This window comes from Martes martes (genome assembly GCF_963455335.1).
Source record: "Martes martes genome assembly, chromosome: 1".
NCBI classification, from domain to species: Eukaryota; Metazoa; Chordata; class Mammalia; order Carnivora; family Mustelidae; genus Martes; species Martes martes.
The window spans coordinates 203181928-203207371 of NC_137888.1; the positions used below are offsets into that span (position 1 = coordinate 203181928).

At 53.3% G+C, this 25444-nt stretch overlaps 1 protein-coding gene across 1 annotated transcript; it reads left to right on the plus strand.

Moving 5' to 3' along the window:
- Positions 1 to 4321: 4321 nt before the first annotated feature.
- IL12RB1 (interleukin 12 receptor subunit beta 1) lies at positions 4322 to 22169 on the plus strand (the record flags this gene model as incomplete). Its single annotated transcript, XM_080805348.1, has 16 exons — positions 4322 to 4382; positions 5585 to 5647; positions 6410 to 6524; positions 7032 to 7201; positions 8305 to 8447; positions 11226 to 11259; positions 11673 to 11807; positions 12996 to 13078; positions 14156 to 14399; positions 16217 to 16384; positions 17098 to 17235; positions 17627 to 17782; positions 19412 to 19546; positions 20475 to 20580; positions 20902 to 20983; positions 21751 to 22169. 16 exons carry the CDS (start codon positions 4322 to 4324, stop codon positions 22102 to 22104), a joined length of 2187 nt encoding a protein of 728 aa, XP_080661474.1. The 3' UTR covers positions 22105 to 22169.
- Between the last annotated feature and the right edge of the window lie 3275 nt (positions 22170 to 25444).

Genomic DNA, 25444 nt, shown 5'->3' on the forward strand with positions numbered 1-25444 from the left:
TAGACATTGGAGTTTTCCCACTTTTTGGCTATTGTGAATTGTTTTGCTCTGAACATTCACGCACAAGTTATTGTGTGGACATATGCTTTCAATGCTCTTGGGTTTTTACCCTTAGGAGGAGAATCCCTGGCTCATATGGTAATTCTCTATTTCAGCTTTTCCAGAAACTGCCAGACTGTTACAGGCAGTCCAAAGCAGTCACTGTCATGGCTGAGTAGTGTCTTTCCAAAACTTGTGTGTTGAAATCCTTGCAATTTGTACTTCAGAATGTGGCTGCATTTGGAGATAAGGCTTTTATGGTTGTTGTTGTTTTTTTTAAGATTTTATTTATTTGAGAGAGAGAGCACGCACAATGGGGTGGCACAGGGAGAGGGAGAAACATTTATTTATTTATTTGGGAGAGAGAGCACGAGTAGGGGTGGGCTGTGGGCAGAGGAAGAGGGAGAAGCAGACGTCCTGCTGAGCAGGGAGCCTGACTCAGGGCTCTATCCCAGGACCCTGGGATCATGACCTGAGCTGAAGGCAGATGCTTAAACAATTGAGCCACCCAGGCGCCTCTAGAGATCATCCACTTCAGCCACTGTGATTAGCTCATGGAGGAAAGGTAACTCAAGCTCAGCCAATCAGTCTTCCTTGGGGACTTGGTCTGGAATCCTGGAGAAAGACAGGATCCCTGAACCAGAGGTGGTTGGACCAGGTAAACTGGGACCTGCTGGAGAGACCATCAGGGCTGTATCAAATGCCCCTGCTCCATCTAGAGAATACATAGAACTTCCAAGATGACAAGAACTTACACAAGAACTTCCAAGATGTCCCTTCAATGAGCTACAAGGGACATCTGACTCACTGACTGACTGATCACATGAATCAGTGAGTGAAAATTTCCCATGGTGAACACCTATGCATCCTTCGAAACCCACTTCAAGTTTTCTTTGAGAAGCATCAGAGAACACTTATTGAATGAATAAATTTTTTCCTGTGAACTTCTACACATCCATCAAAACCCTCTTCATATGTCTCTAGAGGGCATCAGGGAGTGTGATTGTTGAAGGAATACAAGAGTTTATTTTCTTGATAACCTTCTGTGTTAGGTTTTTTTTTTTTTTTAAGATTTTATTTATTTGACAGTGAGAGACACAGTGAGAGAGGAAACACGAGCTGGGGGCGGGTGGGAGAGGGAGAAGCAGGCTCCCCGCTGACCAGAGAGCCTGATGCAGGGCTTGATCCCACGACCCCAAGATTACTATACTGAGCTGAAATCAAGAGTCAGATGCTCAACCAACTGAGCCACCCAGACACCCCTTCTTTTTTTCTTCCTTGTTAAAGATTTTATTTATTCATTTGACAGAGAGCAAGCAAGCACAAGTAGAGGGAGCAGCAGGCAGAGGGAGAGGGAGAAGCAGGCTCCTTGCTGAGCAGAGAAGCTGATGGGGGGCTTGATGGAGGGCTTGGTGGGGGGCTCAATGCTGGGCTCGATCCCAGAACTCTGGGATCACGACCTGAGTCGAAGGCAGATGCTTAACGACTGAGCCACCCAGGCACGCCCCTTTTGGTATTCTTTAAAACATCCTTAAATGATCCCTGGAAGCATCAGAAAGTTCTGGTTGAATGAATGAAAACTGATCTTACTGGTGAATAAGAAACCACAAATGTGTTTGTAAACTAAGATTTTCTCCTTGCAAACTCCTACTTATCCTTCAACATTCTCCTTAGATGCCCTCTGGAGGCATTAGGGTCTCGTGGCCACATGGAGAGAAGCTCAGCCCTCCTCAGGCTGCAGGTCACTCACCCTGGAAGAAAACGGAAACCGAGGGGGTGGGGAAATTCTGTGGTCCCTCCCATCACGATTTCTATTTCCCGGGCCCCTTTTAACCCAGTCCTTCCTGCCTCACCCTCCCCGCAGCTAGCGAGGCATCTGAAAGTGGGGCAGCCCTAGAAGCATATCCTGGCTGTATTTCTGGGGCAGCAGGGAGGGACCCATAAGGGCACCCTGAGGGTTTCCTGGCGTAGAGAGCAGGCAGACCAGGGGAGGTGGGTGTGCAGATTTGGCACGGGGAAGGTGAAGTGCAGTGAACCTTGGGGCAAGCTTCAGATCCCGACTTTGATAAGGGTAGAAACACCACTTCACCTGTGGCTGGTGTTGTGCTCACACACCTGCTATGGCTCCCCAGTCCCTTTAGGAGAAAGTCCAGCCCTTTGGCCTGGCACTTGAGGTCCTCATCTGCCTTACCACCTGCATCTCTCCTGTGGAGCCACAGATTGCTGTGTTCATTTTGATATTCCCCAAAGCATGTCCCTGAACTTGGCTTCTGCTGTGCCCTCTGCCAGGAATGCTTTTTCTATAAACCAAGTTCAAGAGCCCCCTTCTCTGGGCATCCCTCCCGACTCTCCCTTGGTACGTCCCCCAGCCTCTGCCACTCCCTGCACCCACCCCTGCTGCCAAGGAGCTGTGGGCACCTGTGTCCAGCTCTGTCCCTTCCTCTGCTCCTCTCCCTCCCTCAATGTCTTTCCAGTGGCTGCTCTGGAAAGTCAGGTGACTTTGGGGGACTGGGAAAGAGCTGCAACAAGAGCAGAGGCCCCTGGGGGCTCCCCAAAGAACGATTAATTACGCCGGCTGTCTGGTGGGCATTACCCGCTGGGAGCCTGGCCCTCCTTTAGCCTCTCACAACAGTCTATTTTGCAGATGGTGTAGCTGAAGCCTGGACGGACCAGCCTTGGGGGGGGGGGCAGCCCTGGGGCACGAGGCTTGCTCCCGAAGATGCAAAGCTCACCCTCACTGGGGGGAAATGGGGGAGCCTCTGTCTGAACCCATCTCTTCATGTGCAGCTGGGGACTCAAGCGGTCTGAGCACCTCAGGGCTCAGTTTCTCCATCTGTGAAATGGGACACAGAGATGGTGTCTCCTGGGGTAGGGGTCTCAGGATCTTCAAGAGGAGACCAAGGATTTGGCCCCACTTCTGTCTGTCCCTTCCATCTTTCTTTATGTTTCTCCCAATCTGTCTCTGTCTCTGTCTCTGTCTCTACCCCTCCCCCAGGCCTCACACATCCGTCCTGCAGCCCACTCCACCCCCTGGCCTGGCCTGGGCCCTATTGCCAGTGAAGGCTGCTCTGTGCGGGGTCACGGGGTCCCCGTCCCCACTGTGCCAGGCCTGGGACACTGCCTCTTTGTTCCCATGTCTCTGACCTCATGGCCTCCTGGGCGCCTGACCCTGACTAGCTCAGCTGCCCGCAGGGACAGGGAGCCTCTGAGACTGGGCTTCCTCCCAGCCCACCTGGGTCCCAGTCCCCAGATGCTCTTCCAGGAGAGACTCCCACCATGCTCCTCAGTCCCCCTGTGCTCCAGGAACATTTTTCTTTAAGGTGAAAATCACATAACCTAAAGTAAACCATTTTAAAATCTACAATTCAGTGACATTTAGAAACTTCACAGTGTTCTGCAACCATCTCCTCTGTCCAGTCCCAGAACATTCTCATCACCCCAGATGGACACTCGTCCCCATTAGCAGTCACTCCCCAAACCCCATCCCCCAGCCCCTGGCAACCACTCATCTTTCTGTCTCTTTGAATTTGCCGGTTTTGGACATTTCACGTACATGGGACCATACAACATGTGGGCTGCTGTGTCTGGCTGTTCTCACTCAGCAGGACTTTTTTGAGGTTCACCCACTTTTTAGCATGAGTCTGTCCTTCTCCATGGACATTTTGGGACTTTGTAGACAGTGAGGAGAAAGACTCAGAAACTGAGACCCGCCCGCCCCCGATGCCAAGAAACAGACGCAGAGAGGGGACCAAACTTAGTCTGAAGGAAGCAAAGGGCTCTTTAGGAGCCGGGACCCAGGGTGCCCTGGGGTGGAGTTTGGGAAATGGAGAGGTGGGCGTTTGGGGAGGGGGCAGCGTAGAGCAAACACTTCATAACGGTTTGTTGGGAGAGTGAACACAGACACCCGAGAACACTGGGCTCCCGTTTGGCACCTGAGTCTCAGAGGTCAGCTAGAAAGGGCCGGAAACCAGGGCAAGGGCTCAGAGCAACTGGCCACTCAAGGGGTTGGCACCTTGTGTCCAGCTAAGGCTTGGGCCAGCAGTGTAGACCCCCAGATCCGTGACTCCAAGTGGGTTTGTGGCCGGGATGAGGCTGCCACCACCACGCTGACTTCTTAGTTTCTCTTTCAGTTTGACTTGTGCCAGGAGGGGCCATGACATCTAACTTCTTTTTTTTTTTTTTATCTTTTAAGTCCTCCTTACTCAGCTTCAACATGTTCAGGGGCAAGGACGGGGTGGCTGGCAGAAGTTCCTCTGGGGCTGTGAGCTTCTGCGTGGGCTCCATGGGACAGCTGTGGGCCAGGCTGGTCCCCCTCCTTCTGCTCCTGCTCGGAGGGCAAGGCGGTGAGTTCCCCACCTTGACATCATGGCTTTTCTTGCTGCGGGGCATGTGCGTGTAGGGCGGTGGACCTGGCTTCTGTGTCTCTGGGCCTCAGTCTTTCCCTCTGTCAAACTTGGGCATCTCTGCTCTGGCCTTGACATTGTCTTCTGTGGAATGGGCTAAATCTCTGAATCTTTCCCACTCCCTGGGGTTCTGTGAGAAATGCTAAAATCCAAAAACGAAAAGGAGGGGCACCTGAGTGGCTCAGTCGGTTGGGCATCTGCTTTCGGCTCAGGTCATGATCCCAGGGTCCCGGGATGGAGCCCTGTGTTGGCGGGGAGCCTGCTTCTCCCTCTCCCTTTGCCTGCCGTTCTGCCTGCTTGTGCTTTCTCTCTCTGTAAAATAAATAAAATCTTTAAAAAAAGAAAAAGCGGGACGCCTGGGTTGCTCAGTCGGTTGAGCGTCTGCCTTCAGTTCAGGTCATGATCCCAGGGTCCTGGGATCAAGTCCCACATCACGCTCCTTGCTCAGTGGGGAGCCTGTTTCTTCCTCTGCCCCTCCCCCTGATTGTGTTTTTTTTCTCTCTCTCTCAAATAAATAAATAAAATCTTTAAGAAAAAAAGAAAAAGAAAAGGATAAGGAACAAGTATGTATATAATGGCTATACATGTTTATAGTTTTATTATATTACTAGACAAAATATATGTACATACAATCTCTCCATCTCATGGGATCGGATGGGAAGAAGCCCAGACCCCTGCAGGTGACTGGGTTTGAAATCTAATTCCAGTTCTGCTGTTGCTGCTGTGTGACCTCAAGCCACTACTTTGCCTCTCTGTGCGTCTCTGTAAACTGAGAATCAGCAAGGTTTCAGGGCCTGCAGGGACCAGGCAGGGCTGGAGACCAGAGACTGAGAGGAGGACAGGGGACCCTAGCTTGCCTTGGAAGAGCAGCCTCAGAGGTTGATGAGTGGTTGAATGAGCGGTGGATGGATGGATGGATGGATGGTGGATGGATGGATAGATGGAGCGTAGGGCAGATGAATGCGTGCATGCCTGATGGGTGGCTGGGTGGAAGATAGGATGTGTGGATGGATGGGTGGGTGGATCCATAGATGGGAGAGTGGGTGGGTGGATGGATGGTCTCTTGGCAAGCCCCCCACCCGAGCACCTCCGCCATGCAGTGAAAGACTGGAAACGTCATTCTCTCTTCGTTGTCTTTGCAGCTGAAGCCTGCAGTACCAGTGGGTGCTGTTTTCAGGACCCGCCGTATCCGGATGCAGGTGCAGGTCTGGAACAGTTCCTTATTGTGGGGAGAGGTCATGCTGGGGTCTGACTGCCCCTTCCCTAGCTGCTCCTCACTCAGCTCCCTCCCGCCCAGCCAAAGATTCAGGTGCACCTGAGGTCTTGGGAGCAGCCTGATAACCTACTCTCCTGTCCTCACCAAGCTCCGGTGTCCCGGGGTCTGCCACCAAACAGGTGTTTCATCCTTCCTTTCGTGCAAGAACTATTTACCAAGCTCCTACTGCATGCAGACCCAGTTCTAGGCGTGAAAGAATCAGCCACAAGCCCGACTGACTTCCTGGGGCCACAGCCTAGTGTGGGAGGTGGATAATAGGCAAACAAATGCACAGACAGCATGCCAGAATGTGCTATGAGAAACCAGAGGAAGGGGAGGGAGGATGGAGGAGGGGGCGGCTTCAGGTTGGCCAGTGGTCAAGGAGGTGACGCTGAAGGAGAAACTAGAATGTCAAGATCTGTGGGAAAAGCATTCCAGGCAGATGGCACAGCATGCGCAAAGGCCCTGAGGTGGGAGTGAGCCTGCTGTGTTTGAGGACTGGTGAGGAGGTTGGTGTGGCTGGAGGAGGGTGAGCAGGGGAGAAGGCAGGAGACAGGAGGGAAGGGCACGGGGAGGGTCCTGGGAGTGTGCCAAGGCTGAGGTTGACACTGGATTACTTAAATGTCACAAAGATTCATCACAAGTGTGCACCAGCAAGGAGGGCCCCCTCCCAGTTCTTGGTCCCTTCTAAAACCTTTGGGATCTCCTCCAGGCTCAGCTTCAGGCCCCAGGGACCTGAACTGCTACCGGATAGTCAGTGCTGGTTATGAATGCTCCTGGCAGTATGAGGGCCCCACGGCTGGGGTCAGCCACTTCCTGAGGTGCTGGTAAGGACCCTGCCCCAGTCCCCAAACCTTCAACCATCATCCCACACTTGTTCCTGTCCCCATGCCTCTGCTCTCAGAGCTGTGATCTTAGCAAGGTCCTTGCTAAGGTCCTTCCTGGTGGCTCAGTGTCTTATGTGAGAAGGGAGGGTGGGGACTCTATTTGGGGGGGGCGTGTCAGCGTAGGTGGGCATCTAAGTCGGGTGGCAATTAGGGTCCCTCTTATCCTTCCTTCCTCCTCACCCGCTCACTCATTTGTCCATCCTTCCAACCATTCATTTCTTCATCTGCATCGTGAAATTCTGGGGTTCCCCCAAACCCTCAGTGGCAGGCTGATCCCCCTAGATCAGGGGCAGGCTGGGGAGGGGGAGTCAAAGGAGCAGAAGGGATCAGGGGCAGAAAGGGGCAGAAGAAGATCCTGGGATGTGACGCGGCCCATCTACCAGGGCTGCTGAGCCCCACTGAGGATCCTGCAACCCCAAACTCAGCCCCAGTGCTCCCCTCATGCAGCCTCAGGTCCGGGCGCTGCTGCTACTTTGCCGCGGGCTCAGCCACCAGCCTGCAGTTCTCTGACCAGGACGGCGTAGCTGTGCTCCAGGCCGTCACGCTCTGGGTGGAATCTCGAGCCGAGAACCGGACACAGAAGTCCCCTAAGATCACCCTGAAGCTTCATAGTGCAGGTCAGCACCCCGTTCTCCTCCTCCTCCGTGCCGCCCCTTCCTCACCCAGAGATGCCTCGGGTCCCTGAGCCTAGAACCCACAGGGATTTGGGCCAGGGGCTTGATAATGCCAATGATTTTCACATCAAACCCTGTTATGGGACATGGTAGAGTTCTTCACGGTCTCCTCACCAATCCCCATATGCTGGGCAGTTAGGTTGCTTCTGGTTTCTCCCCGAAACTGTAATACCTCTGGGACCTCGTTGGGTCTTTAAAATCTGTTTTCATGACGCAACCACAGACATTTAACACCTAGTGTTCGAGATGCTCCTGTGTGCTACGCTGAGTCATAGGAGACATGAGTGAGGCCAACAAAGTTGGCCGCTCTGGGCTGGCATTAGGGTAAGGTGATGGAGGAACCTGCCTTGGGCATGAAATTGTAAGGAGTGCCAGAAAACTCAGGAGTCAATATAAATAATTTTGTAAATAGATGTGTTTTGAAAAATCAAAATTAATGCCAAAAAAATCCATGATGAGCAATGTATCAAATTTTAAAATGAAGGCAGGATCCGACCGTCCCTCATGGAGGCGAGTCAAGAGGAAGTGATGAACAGGAGGGACTATTACATATGAGGAAATGTTACTGGGAGGTCAAGCTGAGCCTGGAAGGATAAAAAGGATCCAACAAGAATCAGGGGTAGAGAAGTGTATTCCAGGCAGAGGGCATAAGGGCACAGCAAGTGCAAAGGTCCTGAGGTAGAATCAGACATGGTATGACCAAGATGCAGAAAGAATGATGGACGTTTCTCTTCAAGTCAGGGTTTAAAAAATTAGTAAGATTTCCCTAATAGTCTTCTAAAAAATAGATTCAATTAATTATCCTCTTATCAGCAACTCACAAAAGTGCCCATCTCACCACAATGTTGCTACAAGGAGCATCAGTCTTGAATCTTTGAGCCATAGAATCCTAGGCTTAGACGGAAAGTGTAAGGGTTTCCCTGATGCACATCCTGGAGACTCAGTCGGTTACCCTGGGCTGGGTGGGGCAGATTTTCCGGAATTTTCAGGACCAATAATTTACACATATGCTGGCTTCCCTCCCCAACCTCCACCTCTGTTCCCAGTTAAATACGACCCTCCGCCGGTTGGAGACATCACCGTGTCTAGGTCCTCAGGGCAGGTGCTCTTGAAGTGGGAGAACCCAGCCCGCCAGGATGGCGCCGAGGTGCAATTCCGGCACCGGACATCCAGCAGCCTGTGGGAGTTGGTGAGTTTATTCCCCAGGTCAGGAGAGAATGCAAGCTTCTCCCCGGGGAACATGACCCCCAAATCAGTTTCACCATCTCTACATCCATCACCCCTCCTGCCTGGTCTCCACTCTTGCCCTGCAGCTAGCCTCTGGAGTCTCTTTGACACTCAGATCTCATTGGGACCTCCCTTGCTCACACACCCTCCATAGCTCCCTATTTCCCTCAGGAGAGCATCCTTTCCTCAGCAGGCCCCAGGCACCCTCACCCACCTCATGTTTCCTCTGGCACCCTCTGAATGGCCATCATTCTCTGCCCATGCCCTGAATTTCCGAACTCTACCTTTGCCCATACAGTCTCCTCCATCTTCACGCCTTCTTCTCTATGAGCAGCTGAAAATCCAGTTGATCTTCAGGGTCTAGCTCAAGGGCAGCCTCTCTAGGAAGCTCCCCTTCCACTCCCCTCTTTCCTTCTTTCTTTCCTTCCTCCCTTCCTTTTTCTTCTTCTGTTTTTTTTTTAAGATTTTATTTATTTATTGGACAGACAAAGATCACAAGGAGGCAGAGAGGCAGGCAGAGAGAGAGAGGAGGAAGCAGGCTCCCCGCTGAGCAGAGAGCCCGACGCGGGGCTCGATCCCAGGACTCTGGGATCATGACCTGAGCCGAAGGCAGAGGCTTTAACCCACTGAGCCACCCAGGCGCCCCCTGTTTTGTTTGTTGGTTTTTTTGTTTTTTTGAGATACAATTGACATATAACATTATGTTGGCTGTAGGTGTACAACATCATTATTTGATATTTGTATGTATCATGAAATGATCACAATGAGTCTAGCTACTGTCCATCACCACCTGCGATACAAACCTTATGTCTTGTAAGAACTTGTAAGATCTACTCTCCTAGGCACGTCCAAGTACATCATACAGTATTACGAACTATAGTCACCATGCAGTACATAACATCCTAGGACTTATTTATTCTATAACTGAAGTGTGTACCTTTTGACCCCCATTCCTCCCACCCCCCAACCCCCTGCCTCTGGTGACCACCAGTCTGTTCTCCGTGTCCATGAGTTCCATTTTATTTTGCTTTGGATTCCATGTGTGCGAGAGAGATCCTATGGCATTTGTCCTTCTCTGAATTATTTCACTTAGTATAGTGCCCTCGAGGCTTGTCCACATCGTCACACATGTCAGGACGTCCTTCTTTTACAGCTGAATAATATCCCATCGTGTGTGTGTGTGTGTGTGTGTGTGTGTGTGTATACCCCATGTTCTTTTTCCATTCATCCGCCGATGAATGGACACTTCGGTTGCTTCCGTATCTTGGCTATTGTACGTGAGGCTGCAGTAAACATTTTTTAAAGACTATTTATTTATTTATTTATTTGCTCGGAGGGGGGTGTGTGTGGAACACAAGCAGGGAGAATTGGAGAGGGAGAAGCAGGCTTCCCGCCGAGCAGGAAGCCCGATGTGGGGCTCGATCCCAGGACCCTGGGATCATGAAGGCAGATACTTAACTGACTGAGCTACCCAGGCGCCCCTGTCTTGTGTCTTCTCGATGATAGTCATTCGGACTGAGGTGGAATCTCATTATGGTTTTGATTTGCACTTCCCTGATGATGAGTGCTGTCGAGCATGGTTTTTCTACCTGTTGGCTGTCTGTATGTCTTCCGCAGACCTTCATTCATTCTTCAGCTACCTTCTGCTGTCCCTTCTGTTGCCCCCACGCAGAGCAAGCTGGGTCTGCAAGGAACCTCAGCCCTTGCTTCGGGCCCAAGAAGCCCCTAGATGGGGAGAGACAGAGACCTCCAGCCTCTGAATCCTGGCATCTCCTCCTCCCTCAGACTGGCGGCATTTTCAGGCCAGGGAGCAACCCCAGCTTCAGCCCCATCTCCCTTCCCAATGTTGGGGTCCCCTGAGCTTCAGTGACCCCATCCGGTGAATGGGATCCATCAGAGGCAGGTGATGTGGGACCCCTGCTGGGGGAGGGGCATCTCTTTTGGTTTGATTTGAAGCTCTGGATGTTGGGGGACCTCTCCGCATGACACAGTGTGTGGGGGGCAGGCCGTGTCCTACACCTGACTCTCCTGATTCCCAACACCACTGACATACAGCTTTTCCCTCCTAAAATAATTTTTGTAGGAAAGTACAGAATAATAATTTTGCCTCTGAAAATCTTTGAAGCCAACTTTTACCTTGAGAATAATCTTAGATTTTCAGAAAAGTTACAAAGAAGTAGCCAGCTCCCCTAGAAAGGCCCCCAGCTGCTCCACATGCGAACATCTTACATTCTTGAGCCTGTCTGTCCATAACCAAGATAAATGTTGCCACGTTGCTGGGGACTAAATCCCTGGGCTTATTCTGAGTCACCTGTTTTTCCACGAAAGTCCTCTTTTTTTTTTTTTTTTTAACAAATGTCCTCGGGGCGCCTGGGTGGCTCAGTGGGTTAAGCCTCTGCCTTCGGCTCAGGTCATAGTCTCAGGGTCCTGGAATCGAGCCCCACATCAGGCTCTCTGCTCAGCGGGGAGCCTGCTTCTCCCCCTCTATCTGCCTGCTGCTCTGCCTACTTGCAATCTCTCTCTCTCTGTGTCAAATAAATAAATAAATAATCTTTAAAAAACAAAACAAAAAACAAATGCCCTCTTTCTGTTCCTGTTTCTTTCTGTTTCTAACCCAAGCTTCCACATTGCACTTAGAATAATTGTTTAAAATTGTAAAAGAGCTAATATTTCTTTAACCCCCCCCTTTTTTTTACCTTTTACCAAAAGGTAAAACTGTGTATATATGATCTGGTCCTAGGGCAACTGCGGACCTCAGGAGGATGCTGGCTTCGGTGAGAATAATAGTACTAAAAACAGTTGCAGCATGCTAGCATTAATTGAGTGCCTACTGTGTGCCAGGCCCAGTGCTAACTTCATTGTACGCTTGGCCCATCCTTAGTTCCGTATCGGATTATTCCCATTACTCAAGTGAGGAAACAGGCTTGGGAGTGAGAAGCCATTGACCAGGCTCGCATCCCAATGGGTGGCCTTGCCACGACTCCGACCTAGGGCCAGGGCAAGAATGGGACACCTTGAGGTCCCCCAAAAGAACAGGACCTGGCCTAGTCCCACAGTGGTCCCAGGGCCCAGCACACAGTTGGCACTCAATTAAGTGTCTGATGGCTAAATGATGAGTGCCAAGCCCCAGGCACCCCCAGGTGTGAGACAGCCCTTCAGCTTGAAGTTCGGCCTATCTCCCCGCCAGAGTCCTGCCTCTGCCCCCTGCGGGCGGACGCAGCCCAGGAATTCCAGGTCCGCAGGCGGCGACTCAGGCCAGCAGCCGCAGGAGACCCAGGAGACCCCTGGAGCAGCTGGAGCAGCCCCGTGTGTGTCCCCCCTGGTGAGAGCACTCCAGAGCCACTGGAACCGGGGCAGGCGTTAGAAATACAGCAGTGGGTACTAGAAATAAGGCGGCGGGTGTTAAAAATAAGGCGGCAAGAGAAATATGGTGAAATTAGTAAAAGGTGCTAGGGCGGGGGACCTGGATGGATCCGTGGGCTAAGCGTCTGCCTTCAGCTCAGGTCATGATCCCAGGGTCCTGGGACTGAGCCTGGCCTTGGGCTCCCTGCTCAGCAGGGAGTCTGCTTCTGTCCATCTCCCTCGGCTCCTCCATCCCCCAACCCCCACCCTCACTCATGCGTGCTCTCTCTTGCAAATCAATAAATAAAATCTTAAAAAAAAAAAAAAAAAGAGGTGGAGCGAGTTTCACTTTGTAAAATGTGGAGAATCCATAATCCGAAAAGGAACATTTCCCAGTCTTTCTTTCCTTCCCGTGTGTCCTGTTGGCTTTGTTCTTTAAAGCCACGCAGGGAGTCGGCGGGTGGAGGGGGGGAAATGGCCGTGTTGTGAAGACATAGCTTCCCGAAGGGCACAAGAAGCTGGAGTTTGGGCAGCTCCAAAGTGGAGGTGGGACCCAAGAGGCAAGGAAGGATGAAGTGATTGTCAACATTTTGCCCCTGACCTTGTGACTCGGGAGTCTCTTCCTGCCCCCGGTGCATTATCCACTGCGAAACAGCTCCCAGAGTTCTTTTCAGACTTTAAAACAAAAATTGTAGTAGAAAATGCATTAGATAAGATCTACCATTTTAACCATTTTAAAGCGTAGGGTTTTGTTTGGTTTTGGTTTTTTTTTTTTTAGGACTGTATTTATTTATGAGAGAGAGAGCGAGAGAGAGCGCACATGCACGGCAGGGGGAGGGACAGAGGGAGAGAGAATTCCAAGCAGACTCCCCCTCAAGCCCGGAGCCTAATTCCATGACCCCAAGACCGTGACCTGAGCTGAAATCAAGAGTCCAATGCCACCCAGGAGGAGCCCCCAAAGTGGATAGTTTTATGGCGTTAAGTATCGTCACGTTGTCATAGACTAGATCTCCATGTTTTCGATTTTGAAAACTTCTTAACAACCCATGGGAATCCTGTGTTTCAAGGGAGGGAAGGAACAGGTCCTGGGTCCCCATGCATGGTCTGTGGGAGGTGGCAGTGAGCAATGGACCACCCCCAGCGTCACTGTCTCGCCATCCCATTACAGAACATCTCCCACAGCCCACCTTGAGGTTCTCGGTGGAGGAGCTCCGCCTCAATGGGAGGAGGCAGGTGACCCTGCACGGGCAGGTAATGGGCTGTCATGGGGCTGTAGGGTGGCCTGGGATGGGGAGAAGGAGACAAGAGGCTGGAGTCAGGGTGCACAAGGGGGATACTGTGAGAGAAGAGATGTGGAGGGGGCGAGGATTCCGAGGACTTTGAGTTTAACTCTGCAGGTAATGGGGAGCAATGAAGGGTGTGTGAGCAGAAGAGGGACATATCCCTGGGTTCAGTGTTCACAGACTTCCCCCAGCTCTCAAGGGGGGAATAGAGTGTGGGGGGCTAGGGTGGAAGTGGGCAGGCCAGGGGTGGACAATGTTGGTCTAGGTGGGAGATGATTTCTTTGAAGTCTCCCGAGCAACCCATGAAGAGCAGTCTAATTAACCCCCAAGTTATGAGAAGGAAACTGAAGCACAGAGGGAAAATCTCTTGCCCAAGTCAGGGGCAAAACCATCAGATATTTCACCCACTGGCTTTACCATAACTAATTGGCCGGGTCCCTAATAGGCTGGCCCAGTAAGCCTACAGTGAAGCTTTACTTCCTGGCATTCCTTTCATTTGAATTCCCTTAAAAAAAAAAAAAAGATTTTATTTATTTATTTGACAGAGATCACAAGTAGGCAGAGAGGCAGGCAGAGGGAGAGAGGGGGAAGCAGGCTCCCCGCTGAGCAGAGAGCCTGATGCAGGGCTCCATCCCAGGACCCTGAGATCATGACCTGAGCCGAAGGCAGAGGCTTAAGCCACTGAGCCACCCAGGCACCCCTGAATTTCCTTTCTTAGGAAACACTTCCAGGCTTGAGGTAACTAGGTCCAAAGATAGGAAAAACATTTTTTTCCTGACACTCAGTAGGTTTTGCCAAATTATTTCCCTCCCTGCAGACACTGGCCACCAATGCCTATTTCCCAACAGCCTCACCAGCACCGAGGGTTTTTTTGTTTGTTTGTTTTGCTTTGTTATTTTGCTTGTTTGTTTTTAAAAAGTTTTTGGCTCATGTCACAGACTGTGGCCCGTGGATGAGTCTGTTCAGGGGCTGCATGCCGATATTGGCCCATGGGGATGATGACGGTGTTCAGGGCTCCACAAACCATCTCTCACATTCACGACAGCTGCCCCAAGTTGAGCTTCCAGAAGGCTGCCTTGGATCCAACTCTGGCGGGGAGGTGACCTACCGCGCCCGCCTGCACATGCTATCCTGCACGTGTAAGATCAGGTCGACAATGAACTTTCAGCTGAAGAAACCGCTCGACCTCTCTGGTGCGGCTTATGACCTGGCTGTCATCTCCCAGAATCGCTTCGGCCCCGGCCCCAACCAGACGTGGCACATTCCTGCCCAAACCCACACCCACACAGGTGCCTCCTCCGGCCGGGGAGGGCTGTGGGAGGGCCTCTCAGAGCTAAACGCCTCCTCTGAGCCTCTACCAGACTAGGGTGAGGCAGGTGAGGCACAAAAATCAAGTAGGTGTCTCATTCAGGAATGTATCAAAATCACTAATTAAGGTACATATTGTTAGAATGCGGTATTTTACCAAACTCTAGCTGGCAAACTACAGCCCAGGCCAACCATTTGTAAATGAAGTTTCCTTGGACCAGGGCGGAGATCAGGGTGTGGTGAGTGAGGCAGGACAACGCAAATATGCACCTGATCCTATCTTCATTTCAAATCTTGATATTTGCTCGTTCTGTAGAGGTATCTACGTGATTAAAGATGTCCCTATATTTATAGATATGAGAGGAAAAAAATCAAGATTTATATTTATGTATACATGCATGTGAATGCGTATACATAAGTTATTGAGGTGAAGGTCACACCTCAGCATGAACCCGTTTGGTAGGTAGGATTCAGTGGTGTTTCGGACGTTTGCAGCGACGGGCAACCGTCACCTCTGTCTAGTTCCGGAACATTTCTATCATCCCTAAAAGGAGACCCAACGCCTCTTATCCCTGGCCCCTGACACCCACTAATCTTCTTTCTGTCTCTGTGGGTTTGCCCATTTTGGACATTCCTTATACATGGGACCGCACACCCTGTGGTTTCTCGTGATCGGCTTCTCTCACCCAGCGTCATGTTTTTTGAGGTTCCCCACGTCGTAGAGTGTATCAGGGCTTCCCCTCCTTTTTGTGGGTGGGTAATATTCCACTGTGTGGCTGGACCACGTGGTGTTTATCTGTTTATCTGTTAATGAACGTTTGGGCTGTTTCCACCTTTGGGCCATCACAAAGAGCACTCATGGCATATTTTTCCACTCATTTTTAAAAAGATTTTATTTATTTATTTGACAGACAGATCACAAATAGGCAGAGAGGCAGGCAGAGAGAGAGAGGGGAAAGCAGGCTCCCTGCTGAGCAGAGAGCCCAATGTGGGGCTCGATCCCAGGACAATGAGATCATGACCTGAGCTGAAGGCAGAGGCTTTAACCCACTGAGCCACCCAGGCACCCCTCCACTCATTTTTTGGTTCTTAAAAAAAATGGCATTGGAACAGTGTTTGTCTTGACGACAGAGTTCTTTGGTGCCTCTAGCTTTGTGCCTGATGCGTGCCTCACTCATCTCACCCTGGTCCTGTCCCTGCTGAGCACTCAGCAATCCTGTGAGGACAGGGCTGGTACGGGCATGCCCATTTCAGAGATGAGACCTCTGAGGCTCAGAGAGGTAAAGCCACGTGCCAAGATGGCACAGCCACGAGTCTGTCAGCTCCTGGCCTGGTTCGGGTCATGGCCCCACTGTGTGACCTTGTGCCAGTGGCTCTCCCTCTCTGAGCCTCAGTTTCTGTATTATTGGGCTGATTACCTTCTCACTTTGTAGCAGAATGACACCTGTAAAGTGCTCCACACTGGCCTGGTGCATACAGTTGGTGCTCAATAAATGGTAGTTGTCCCTGGAATTGGAAGCAGTGCCTGCCTCCCTGAGATTGTTGCCCAGGAAGGGAGGAGCCCTGGGGACTGAGTGGGTGTGTCCTCGGGCCTCTGAGCTCCTGTCTGGCTGGGAGGCCCACCCTGCAGACACCTGCTAGAGCAGGAGATGCTCCCCAAGCGGGTTGGGGGAGGGGATAGCAGCACAGGCAGCCCTGATGGTGGGCGTCTTGGCAGGGGACTCACGGTCAGACCAGGAGACCTAACTCATTCAAACCACCATTGTTAGCCTAACCTGCCTCCCTCATCTCCTTCCAGAACCAGGGGCTCTGAATATCAGTGTCGGAGCCAATGGGACCTCCATGCACTGGCCAGCCCAGGCCAGGGCCAAGGCGTATTGCATTGAATGGCAGGCCCAAGACCAGGACAGGAACCTCACCAACTGCACTCTGACTCCGTCCCAGGACCAGGACCCTACAGGAATGGGTACCGTCATGTCTGTCGCCCTGCTTCTGCTTCTGCCTCCTCCCTTAGAGCTCCTGGTTGGCTCCCGCCCGTAGGGGCCGTGTGTGTGAGGTGTCTGAGGCCCAGAGAGGTCTTGCTACTTGCCCAGGGTCACACAGAGGTGGGGACAGGCTGAGACTGGGACCCTGCCGCCCATGCATGTCTGAAGCCTCCTGCCAGGACCCTGAGGTGTTAGGGCCATAGCCCCGGTCAGATTGCACACCAATAGGTAATGAGTCTCACATCCCAGGGTGTTTGTTAAACAGGTCCCTGTGCCAGAGAAGGTGACAGCTCCCAAGATGCTGGTGGCAAACTAATGAGACCTCTGGAGAAAAAGGGGGAGCCTTCCAGCCCTGGCAGCCTCTCACTCCCACTTCCTACCCGGGGCCTGGCCCAGGGCCCCCAGAAACCTCAGCCTCAGACCTGGCCCTTGAGGTCCCTAGACTGGGGAGACAGAGCTGGAGCCAGATGCACCTGGCGCTGTGGCATCTGGGCTGGGCTGCAGGTGGGGGATGGGCTGTGGGCGGTGGGAATAAGAAAGGGATCCTGGAAGAGGGGACATTGGCACAAGGGCTTTGAAGTATGAGCAGGAGAGCTTTAGGAGTTCCTGGCAGGCGGCACAGCCAGTGCAAAGGGGCAGAGGCAGCGGTACAACCTATTTACATCACCGGCCTGGGCCACGCCGATCTTTCTAGCAACCTACAGCTGGAGCAGAGAATCTGGGGCAATGGAGCAGAAGGTATGTTACCACATCACGATCTTTGCCTCTCCACGCCCAGAGAAGCCCATCTCGTGGTCCACGGTCTTGTCCACCTACCACTTCGGGGGCAATGGTGAGCAGCCCACACCTGCAGGGTGGTCTCTCCAGAGGGGCTTGGTGGTGGTCTTGGGTGTCAGGAGAGGGGAATGAACGCTTAGAGGCACTTACTCCAGGTCAAGCCTTGGCCAGAAGCCAGATGCGCAGAAGTCTCAGGGGATCCTGAAGACCGCCCCCCACCCTGCTCCCCCCGCGTGAAGGGCACTGCCCCCATTTTATAGATAAGAAAAGTGAGTCTCAGAGAGGGGCAGCGATGGGGCCTGAGTCGTGGAGCCGGGATGCGAACCCAGGCCCGCCTGACTCTGTTGCCAAGGTTCCCTGGGTCTTTGGACAGCGCCAGGCTGGGCAGGCAGGAAACATTCAGCCCGTGCTCTTGGAATTGACCATGGTGACCGGGCTGGTTGCAGCCTCGGGGGCAGGACGCCCACAACACGTGTCGGTGAAGAAGCTCAGCCAGGGCTCCGTGAACGTGGACTGGACGCCATCCCCGCTGAGCGCTTGCCCGGGTGTCCTGAAGGAGTACGTCGTGCGCTGCGAGGATGAGGAGGGCAACCTTGTCTCTGGTACGTGGGCAGCACGGGCCCTGCTGGGGGAAGAAGGGGCCTGGGATCGACATCTGCCTGGCTTTGGGCCCCTGAGCACCTCACCGGCCCTCTCTGAGCCTTGGTTTTCCCACTCATAAAATAAGAGTTGTTCGACTCCAAGAGGCCAGACTGCCCTTTCCGGACCCCCAGGAGGGCCCAGTGGGCACAGCTTGCACGTGTGGAAGTCAGCCCCTCGTGCAAATCAGCAACTTGACTGCCATGGAGCGGGATGACGGTGTCCATTTCACAGATGGGGAAACTGAGGCTTGGAGAGGGTCTCCTGCCCAAGGGTTAAGCAAGCCTGGATTTGGGCTCAGTCAATGCTCCTTCCCACCCCCTGGGAGGGAAAAAGAGCAGACCGTACATGGTAAGTCTCACCAGCGCTGGAGTTTCCTGTCGTTTCACACACTGGGGGCCCCCAATGCAGTCTTTTCCTGTGGCCTCACCCGCCCACCTCCCGCAGCAACAGTCCAGGCCAGCGGGACTGGCCTGTTCGTGTCTTCGCGTTCTCACCCAGCACCCAGCACCGGCCAAGGCCAAGGCGTGAATGCCGGGGAGTGGGGGAGGGGTACTGGGGGGATACTCTCGCATCAGAAACACAGGCATCCTGCCATCCGCTTGACCGCCCGCTGTTTAGAGGGGGTAAGTGGGGCCAAGTGGGGTTCAGGGATGTATTCCGGTGGTGCAGCTGGAAGCCAACCCTTTACCGATTTGCTGAAAGTCAAAAATGTTGAAGATGAACGCACCAAATGCCCATTCGCCAAATTGAGCAATTCCCCCCACTCCAGTTTCTTTGGAAGAATATTCTTCTTGCATATAGACTTAGGGTTCTAGGAATTTTTTTCTTCTTGAAAAGAGCCAACAACTGTACTCTTGTTTTAAGGACTTTTATGGAGAGCTTTATTTGTGAATGAAAACCAACCGATTCCACACCGTGTGCTGAGGTCCTACTGTGTGCTGAGGTTCGAGGGACACTGAGGAAGCAAGATAGACAAAGTTAATGCTGAACTTGACCCTAAAGATGGGAAGGAGGAGAGGGAGGAAACCATGGGGCTATCTGGGGGAAAGGGTGAGCACGGTAGGGGGAGGGGGAACTGCCAGTGCAAAGGCCCTGAGGTGCGACTGAACCTGGTATCTTTAAGGAGCTTGGAGGATGGGGTGGGGTGGCAGAGAGAGCAAGGAGCCAGCAGAGGTCAGAATTTGAGAAAAGTAGCATCATTCACTAAATATTGGAGGGAAGAACAGTCCCCCAAGTAAGCTGGGGTGAATGGGTGCATTCAGAGTTTTCAGCAGGGGCCAAGCATCCCTCTCTTGGTTTTGGCTCAGGCCGTGATCTCAGGGCCATGAGATCGAGCCCAGCATCAGACTCCACACTTAGCGAGGAGTCTGCTTGGAATTCTCCTTCTGCCCCTTCCTCTCATGCTCTCTCTCTCTAAAATAAAATCTTAAATTATTTTTTAAAAAAGTATTTTCAGCAAAATGTCCTTGAGTCCCCACTACCACTCTCAGCATGCGGCTGCCCACCCAGGACCTGGGCATCCCACTCCTGAGCCTGGCCTCCTGGCAGTAAAGGGAGTCTGGGGACCCACGGCTGCCTCCCTCCCACAGAGCTGCCCGTGAAGCCCACAGAGACCCAGGTCACCCTTGATGGCCTTCAGGCTGGGACAGCCTATACCGTGCGGGTTCGAGCGGACACAGTGACGCTGCAGGGTGCCTGGAGCCGGCCCCAGCCATTCAGCATCGGTGAGCAGGAGGGCAGGGCCTGGGTATGTACCCAGCATGCACTGCCCCATCCCAAGCCTCCGCAAGCAGCCCCACCCGGGCCCTGCTCCCCATGTAGCACCCACAGGAGAAAGTCCCAGCCCACTCTGCTCTCCCCTCGTGAAACACAGTGTCCCCTCGTGAACCTTCCTTTCATGCTGTCATTGCCTTGCCCGTGCAGGCTCCTCTGCCTGGGATGTTTGTTCTCCCTGCTAACTCCTATTCAACCTTAAAACCCAGTTCAAAAGCTTCCTCCTCCAGGAAGCCAAGCATGCTTTCTCCAGGGTGCCTACCCCGCGTGCCTTGCCGCCCCCCCCCCCAGCTGTGACGATCCTCCCTTCCTGGTCTGACACCTTGGGAGTGGGTGTGGCTGTCCAGACTCTGCCAGGCTCTGTCCGGCCTGGGGGCTCTGGTGGTGGGGAGATGAAGGTGGGGGGGCCATTTGTTGAGTGAGTGAAAGAATGGATATCTCTGTTATCACAAAGATAAGGAGTTGGGCTCCGTTGTCTTGGGGTGTGTGGCCGGAAGAGATTTGGAAACCAAATGATCCCTGTTCCTACCGTGGTCTCTGCCTGTTGCCCTTATAATGCAGTTTGGTCTCAAGAGAGCCAGTGTGAGTCAAGCTTGGCATGGGGTGGCAGATCCGGGCCCAGGGGAGCAACCACAGGGGCACAATAAGCAGGCATGCGCAGCTAACACGTCCTGAGCCCTGTGTGCCAGGACTTATCCCGCAGACCCAGGGCACGTGGGTTCCCTGGTCCCCTGCTTCAAACATGAGGAACCAGGCACAGAGGGACCCACGGTGTGCCACAGTCAGCAGTGAGTTGATGGAGGGTCCAGCCCTCCCAACCCCCTTCCTAGTAAGAGGCAGGAGGTGCCCCTCTGCCGACCCAACCTCTCGCACTCCCAGAAGCCCAGGTTTCCCGGTTGTTCGATTTGTCCATACTCCTCGTGTCTCTGGGGATCTTCGCCAGCATCCTTCTCCTGGGCGTCCTTGGGTACCTCTGCCTGAACAGGTAATTTGCATGTCTCCCCCAAGATGATCCGTAATGCCAATAGTGGTCATAGTAACCGCTCATGCCAAGTTGGTATTTGTGCCCAGTTTACCAGTTTTCCAGATGAGGAAACTGAGGCCCAGAGAGTCAGGGCCCAGGTATCTAGCAAGGGGGGCAGAGCTGGGACTCGAACCCAGGTCTGTCAGCCTCCCGCACCCCCCACCCCCAAACCACATCCAATCTCCCTTTGTAACGTAGTGGAGATGAAAAGAGTAAGTTGGAACAATTAAAAAGTAAAAACAGAAAATGCTGCTTCTCTGACCAGTTTCCTTCCATCCCCAGGGCTGCACTGTACCTGTGCCCGCCCCTGCCCACGCCTTGCGCCAGCACTGTGATCGAGTTCCCTAGCAGCCAGGGAAAGCAGGTAAGCACTCCTTTTCTGATTTAAAGTCCTATTTCTTGGGTCTATACTCTGGGCCAGGGTTCTACAGAGTAATGGCCATGGACTAACTCGTTTTATCCTCCCCTAACCATGGACACAGGGACTCCAAGAACCTGTCCGATTTCACAGATAGGCAAGAAGAGGCCCAGAGAGGAACCTCCTGTGGGTCCTTTCCTAGCAGTAGAAACAACTCAAAGTGACTTCAACAAAAAGGGAAACTGATGGGGGATAGGGGGATTCCCTAGATGGTGGTCTTCAGGCATGGCTAGGTCTAGGAATCTAGAGACTGGGTATCCATTTGTCTGGACTGCTGTTCTGCCTGCGGGCTTCCCTCCCACTCAGGTTCAGCCTTTCCCCAGTGGAAGAAGGGTGTTCAATTCACTTTAGCAAAAGTGCCAGGGCCATCACCAATAGGCCTAGAGTGGGTCACATGCTCATCCCTGAGCCCATTGCCAGAATCAGAGGCTAGAGTGCTTTGATTGGCTGGGCCATGTCACATATCCATCAGTCAAATTGTGGTGGGGTCAGTGCACAATCACATCAAAACGAGAAGAGGAGGAATAATTTCCCAAAGAGAAATGGTTTGTGTGTGGGGGGAGGGCTTCCTAAAAGGGGCTCAATGGGGGGGGGGGTCATTGAGGCAGAGTTAATCCTCTGGTCTCAGGATTTTAGGGAATTAAGCCAGTAGGAACCTGATCCCAGGAAAATAGGGCCCTGCCCATAGCCTTGGCCCCACCCTTCCTATCTAGGCTTGGCAGTGGACAAGCCCGGCAGACTTCCCGGAGGAGGTGTCCCCAAAAGAGGCCTTGGTGGTGAACATGTCCTGGGAAAAAGGTGAGGGAACTGACCTGGACACACCCGTGCATCTCAAGGAGAAGACACAGCTACTTCGGGACACTCCTGAGCTGACCTTGGACACAGAGCTCCCGTTGGAGGACAGAAGACAGGTGCAAGGCCATCCCGAGCCTCGGGCTCTGGGGCCAGGCAGGCAGGAAGGTCTGGAGGGCAACCTTGCCCAGGGGGCTGGACTCTCCCTGCCTTTGGGAGACCTAATACAGACCCCCATATTCAGTCGCCCTTCGAACATGGACTTGGAGGCCTGAGTGAGAGAGAGGAAAGTCGGCCTCGACCTTCAGACAGGAAGAATGAAGGCAGCTGGTTATTAAGCAAACATTGCATACCCAGCCTGTTCCGTCTAGACACACCCATGATGTTCTGATTCCCCATAACCACCTCGAGAGGTACATGGCTATTCTAGTTTACAGATATGACCACTGGGGCTCAGACAGAGAGGGTGGGTAGCCAGAAGCTACCCAGCACAGGCGGGAGTCAAACCTGGGCAGAGAGACCCATACCCCATTTCCGGGTCCCAGCCCCTCCCCTCCTGCCAACACAGGTTGCACCACGTCCTGTGGTGGGAACCCTAGGAACCACCAAGAGAAGGAAGCTGCCGCACCCCATGACACCCATGGGGAAGGGACAGAATTTTTCAGGGTAGACTAGATTGGAGCGGGGCCCAACGGGGGCTTAGGCCAATCCTAGGACACTAGGCTGGACGTTGTGTCCCAGGAGCACTTGACGGGGAGTCTGGGCCCAGAACTCCTGCAGCACTGCAGGCTCCAGGCTCAGAAGGTCTGGTCGTTGGAAAACAAGGGCAGCCCTAAGCATTCTGAGGGAGGCGATGGTTTCCTCCTTAGCCTTAGTCTCCTCCCCTCTAGAATGGGGGTGAGGATAATATTGAACTCACAGGTCTATTGAGGGGGTGTACGGCTTAATAAATCAGCCTTCTGTTGGGTAACGTTCCCCTGGCTGAAGCCTGCACGTCATGTTCAAAATCCCCCAGTAGGGGAGTTCATTCATTCTCCACACGCATTTATCCATCTCTCTCTCTGGGCGCCCCCAGAAGCACCCGGATTGGGGGAGACAGAATGATGATCACTCGGCAGAGTCAGGATTGGGCAAGGGGAGGGACGGCTCGAGGGGGTGTGGGATTTGGCTCCCTCAAAACAGGAGACTTGGTTCATTCCCCCAACTCCGCCGGCTCCCCCCCAACTCCGCCCCGTTTGGGGGTCGATCTGCCCTCCGCCCAGGGCTCAGGTCAGGAATCGGGGTTCCCCCTTTCTCCTGACACCCAACGCCCCACAGCAGGAACGCGTGCCCGCCCCCCTCCCCGCCATTCACACCCTGAATCTGCCCTCTTCCTCTCCCCTCCTGCCTAAAGCTCCTCCCATTGTTAAACGAGGCGTCTCGGATTCCCCCGGTGGCCACCAGGTGGCAACAGCAGCACGTGTCTCTCTGGCCTAGCTGGGGCATGGGGGCACACCCCCCTCCCCGCCCCTCTCAGCCCGCTAGGGAGTTTGCGAAACAGACTTTTCCAGTGTTCAGTGGGGACGGGACGGGGAGGGGGTGGAGATTAGAACCCAGAGCCACTGAATTTTGTGGCAAAAGGACCTGAAGCCTCTGGGTGAGAGCGGTCTGGCCCCACAGGCTGGGAGACTAACGGTCCAGGCCCCGCCCCTTTGGGGGGCCCCAGTTTTCCATTAATGCATCTAGATGGGGAAACAGAAGCCTTGGCCCGGTGCTCCAACCACGAGTGACTGCTCCCTGTTCCGCGCATGCTCCCTGCCTTGAATGTGCCACCTCCCTGTCTGGCAGTCCTTCCCTTGTGAATCAGTTCTCATTCTTCGGTGGCAGGACCGAGTGGGCAGACAGGAAGGGATGCTGGGTCAACGCCCTCATAGAAAAAAACCAGAGGGACCTGAGCCCCGGGCTCAGAACTACCCCCTCAAGACCAGGGCCCCACACCCACCCCTACTGCCCTTGTGAAACCTCCAGGAAGCTAAAAGCCCCCATGTGGGCTGCCCCAGTCCTGGACCCACACGGAACAACAGAACCCTGTTTGGTGGCCCCTGGAGTTAACAAACCCACACCTAGGCACAACCCCCTGGGTCCAAGGAGATAAACATTTATTGATCACCAGCTGGAACTCCTGCTGTTGTGAATGGGCAAGATGGACAACTTCCTTCCACTGGGGGGAAGGCTGAAACTGCCCTGGGAGGGAAGCTTTCAGGGAGGACAGCAGCCCAGACTCCAGACAGATGACTCCCTTATCCCTGGATCCAGCCATGCCTGAAGCCAACCACCCTGGAATGGAGACTATATATATATATATATATATATATTCATTCATTCACCAGGTTCCTTTTTCACTGAAGTCACTTTGAGTTGTTACTGCTGCTAGGAAATGACCCATAGGAGTTACCTCTCTGGGTCTCTGTTTGCCTGTCTATATAATAGGAAGGGGTTCAGAGCACTGGTTTGGGATCCCTACATCAATGGGTTGGGTAATCCTGCTTCGTGGAGCCCTGGTCGGTGTTTATTGAGAACTTGCTGTGTGCTCACTACTCCAGGGCCCTCTGAATGTCCATCCCTCATCTCCTCCCGGAAGCTCTGGCTGTCAGGACAGCAGTGGACTCCATTTCACATCTTTATTCATTCCCTGATTCGTGAAGTCAGTGTTGAGCCCCTACTCTGTGCCAAGGCCTGTCCTACAGAGGTTGGAATCAGTTCGGTCAAGAGGGGCTTCTGGCCGGGTGGGGCAGGCGGACGCTCATCTCATCACCACGCGTGGAGTTACAATAACTCCTGAGAGAGTGAGGAGCACTGCTCACGACCGCCAGCAGGTGGCGCCCACCGGGATGCCCATTGAGGAACGGAGAAAGAGATCCAGCCGCACAGTGGAATATTATCCAGCCACAAAAAGGAATGAGGTTCTGATTCATGCTACAACGGGGCTGAACTTCAGCCCTGTGAAGAACGTGGGCAAGAGACGGCTTCCTGGAAGGGGTGATACCAGGGTCAAGATGGTGAGGGGAGGCCAGCAAAACCAGTGAGCAAAGGCCCTGAGGTGGGTGTGGTTAATGGGGGAGTGGGTGAGGGGAGAGTGTTAGAGATCACTCCCTACTGGGGGCTTAGAGGGTTTATTCCTGTGCTGGGGGAGGTGGTGTCCTAGAGCAGGATTGTTGAAACCCGATTTCTGAGTTGTTTAAAGATTCTTCCTGCTGCCGTTCAGAGGAGCGGGTGACTCAGCCCTGCTGGCCTCAGTGTTCTAGTCTGTAAAATGGATAAGGTGGCCTCTCCAGAGCCCATGGTCCCTTCTCACTCCCTCTCCTCTGTCTCTATCTCTCTTGGTCTCCCTCTCACCATGGCTTCCACCTGAGTCAGGAAGCATGTCTCTATCAGAGAGAGAGGCTGCCTCAGTTTACCTCCCCAGATACATTCCTCCTCTATTTCTCCAGTGGCCTCTGGGCTTGGTCAGAAAGAGATGTTGTCTCTGTCTCTGCCCTTGAGCCAGGATGGGCCTGAGGTATCAGCGGCCCCCTGGGGACTCTGAGCTGTGGGAGATGCCACAGGACAGCCGTGGCTGGGCCTCTCACACATAAC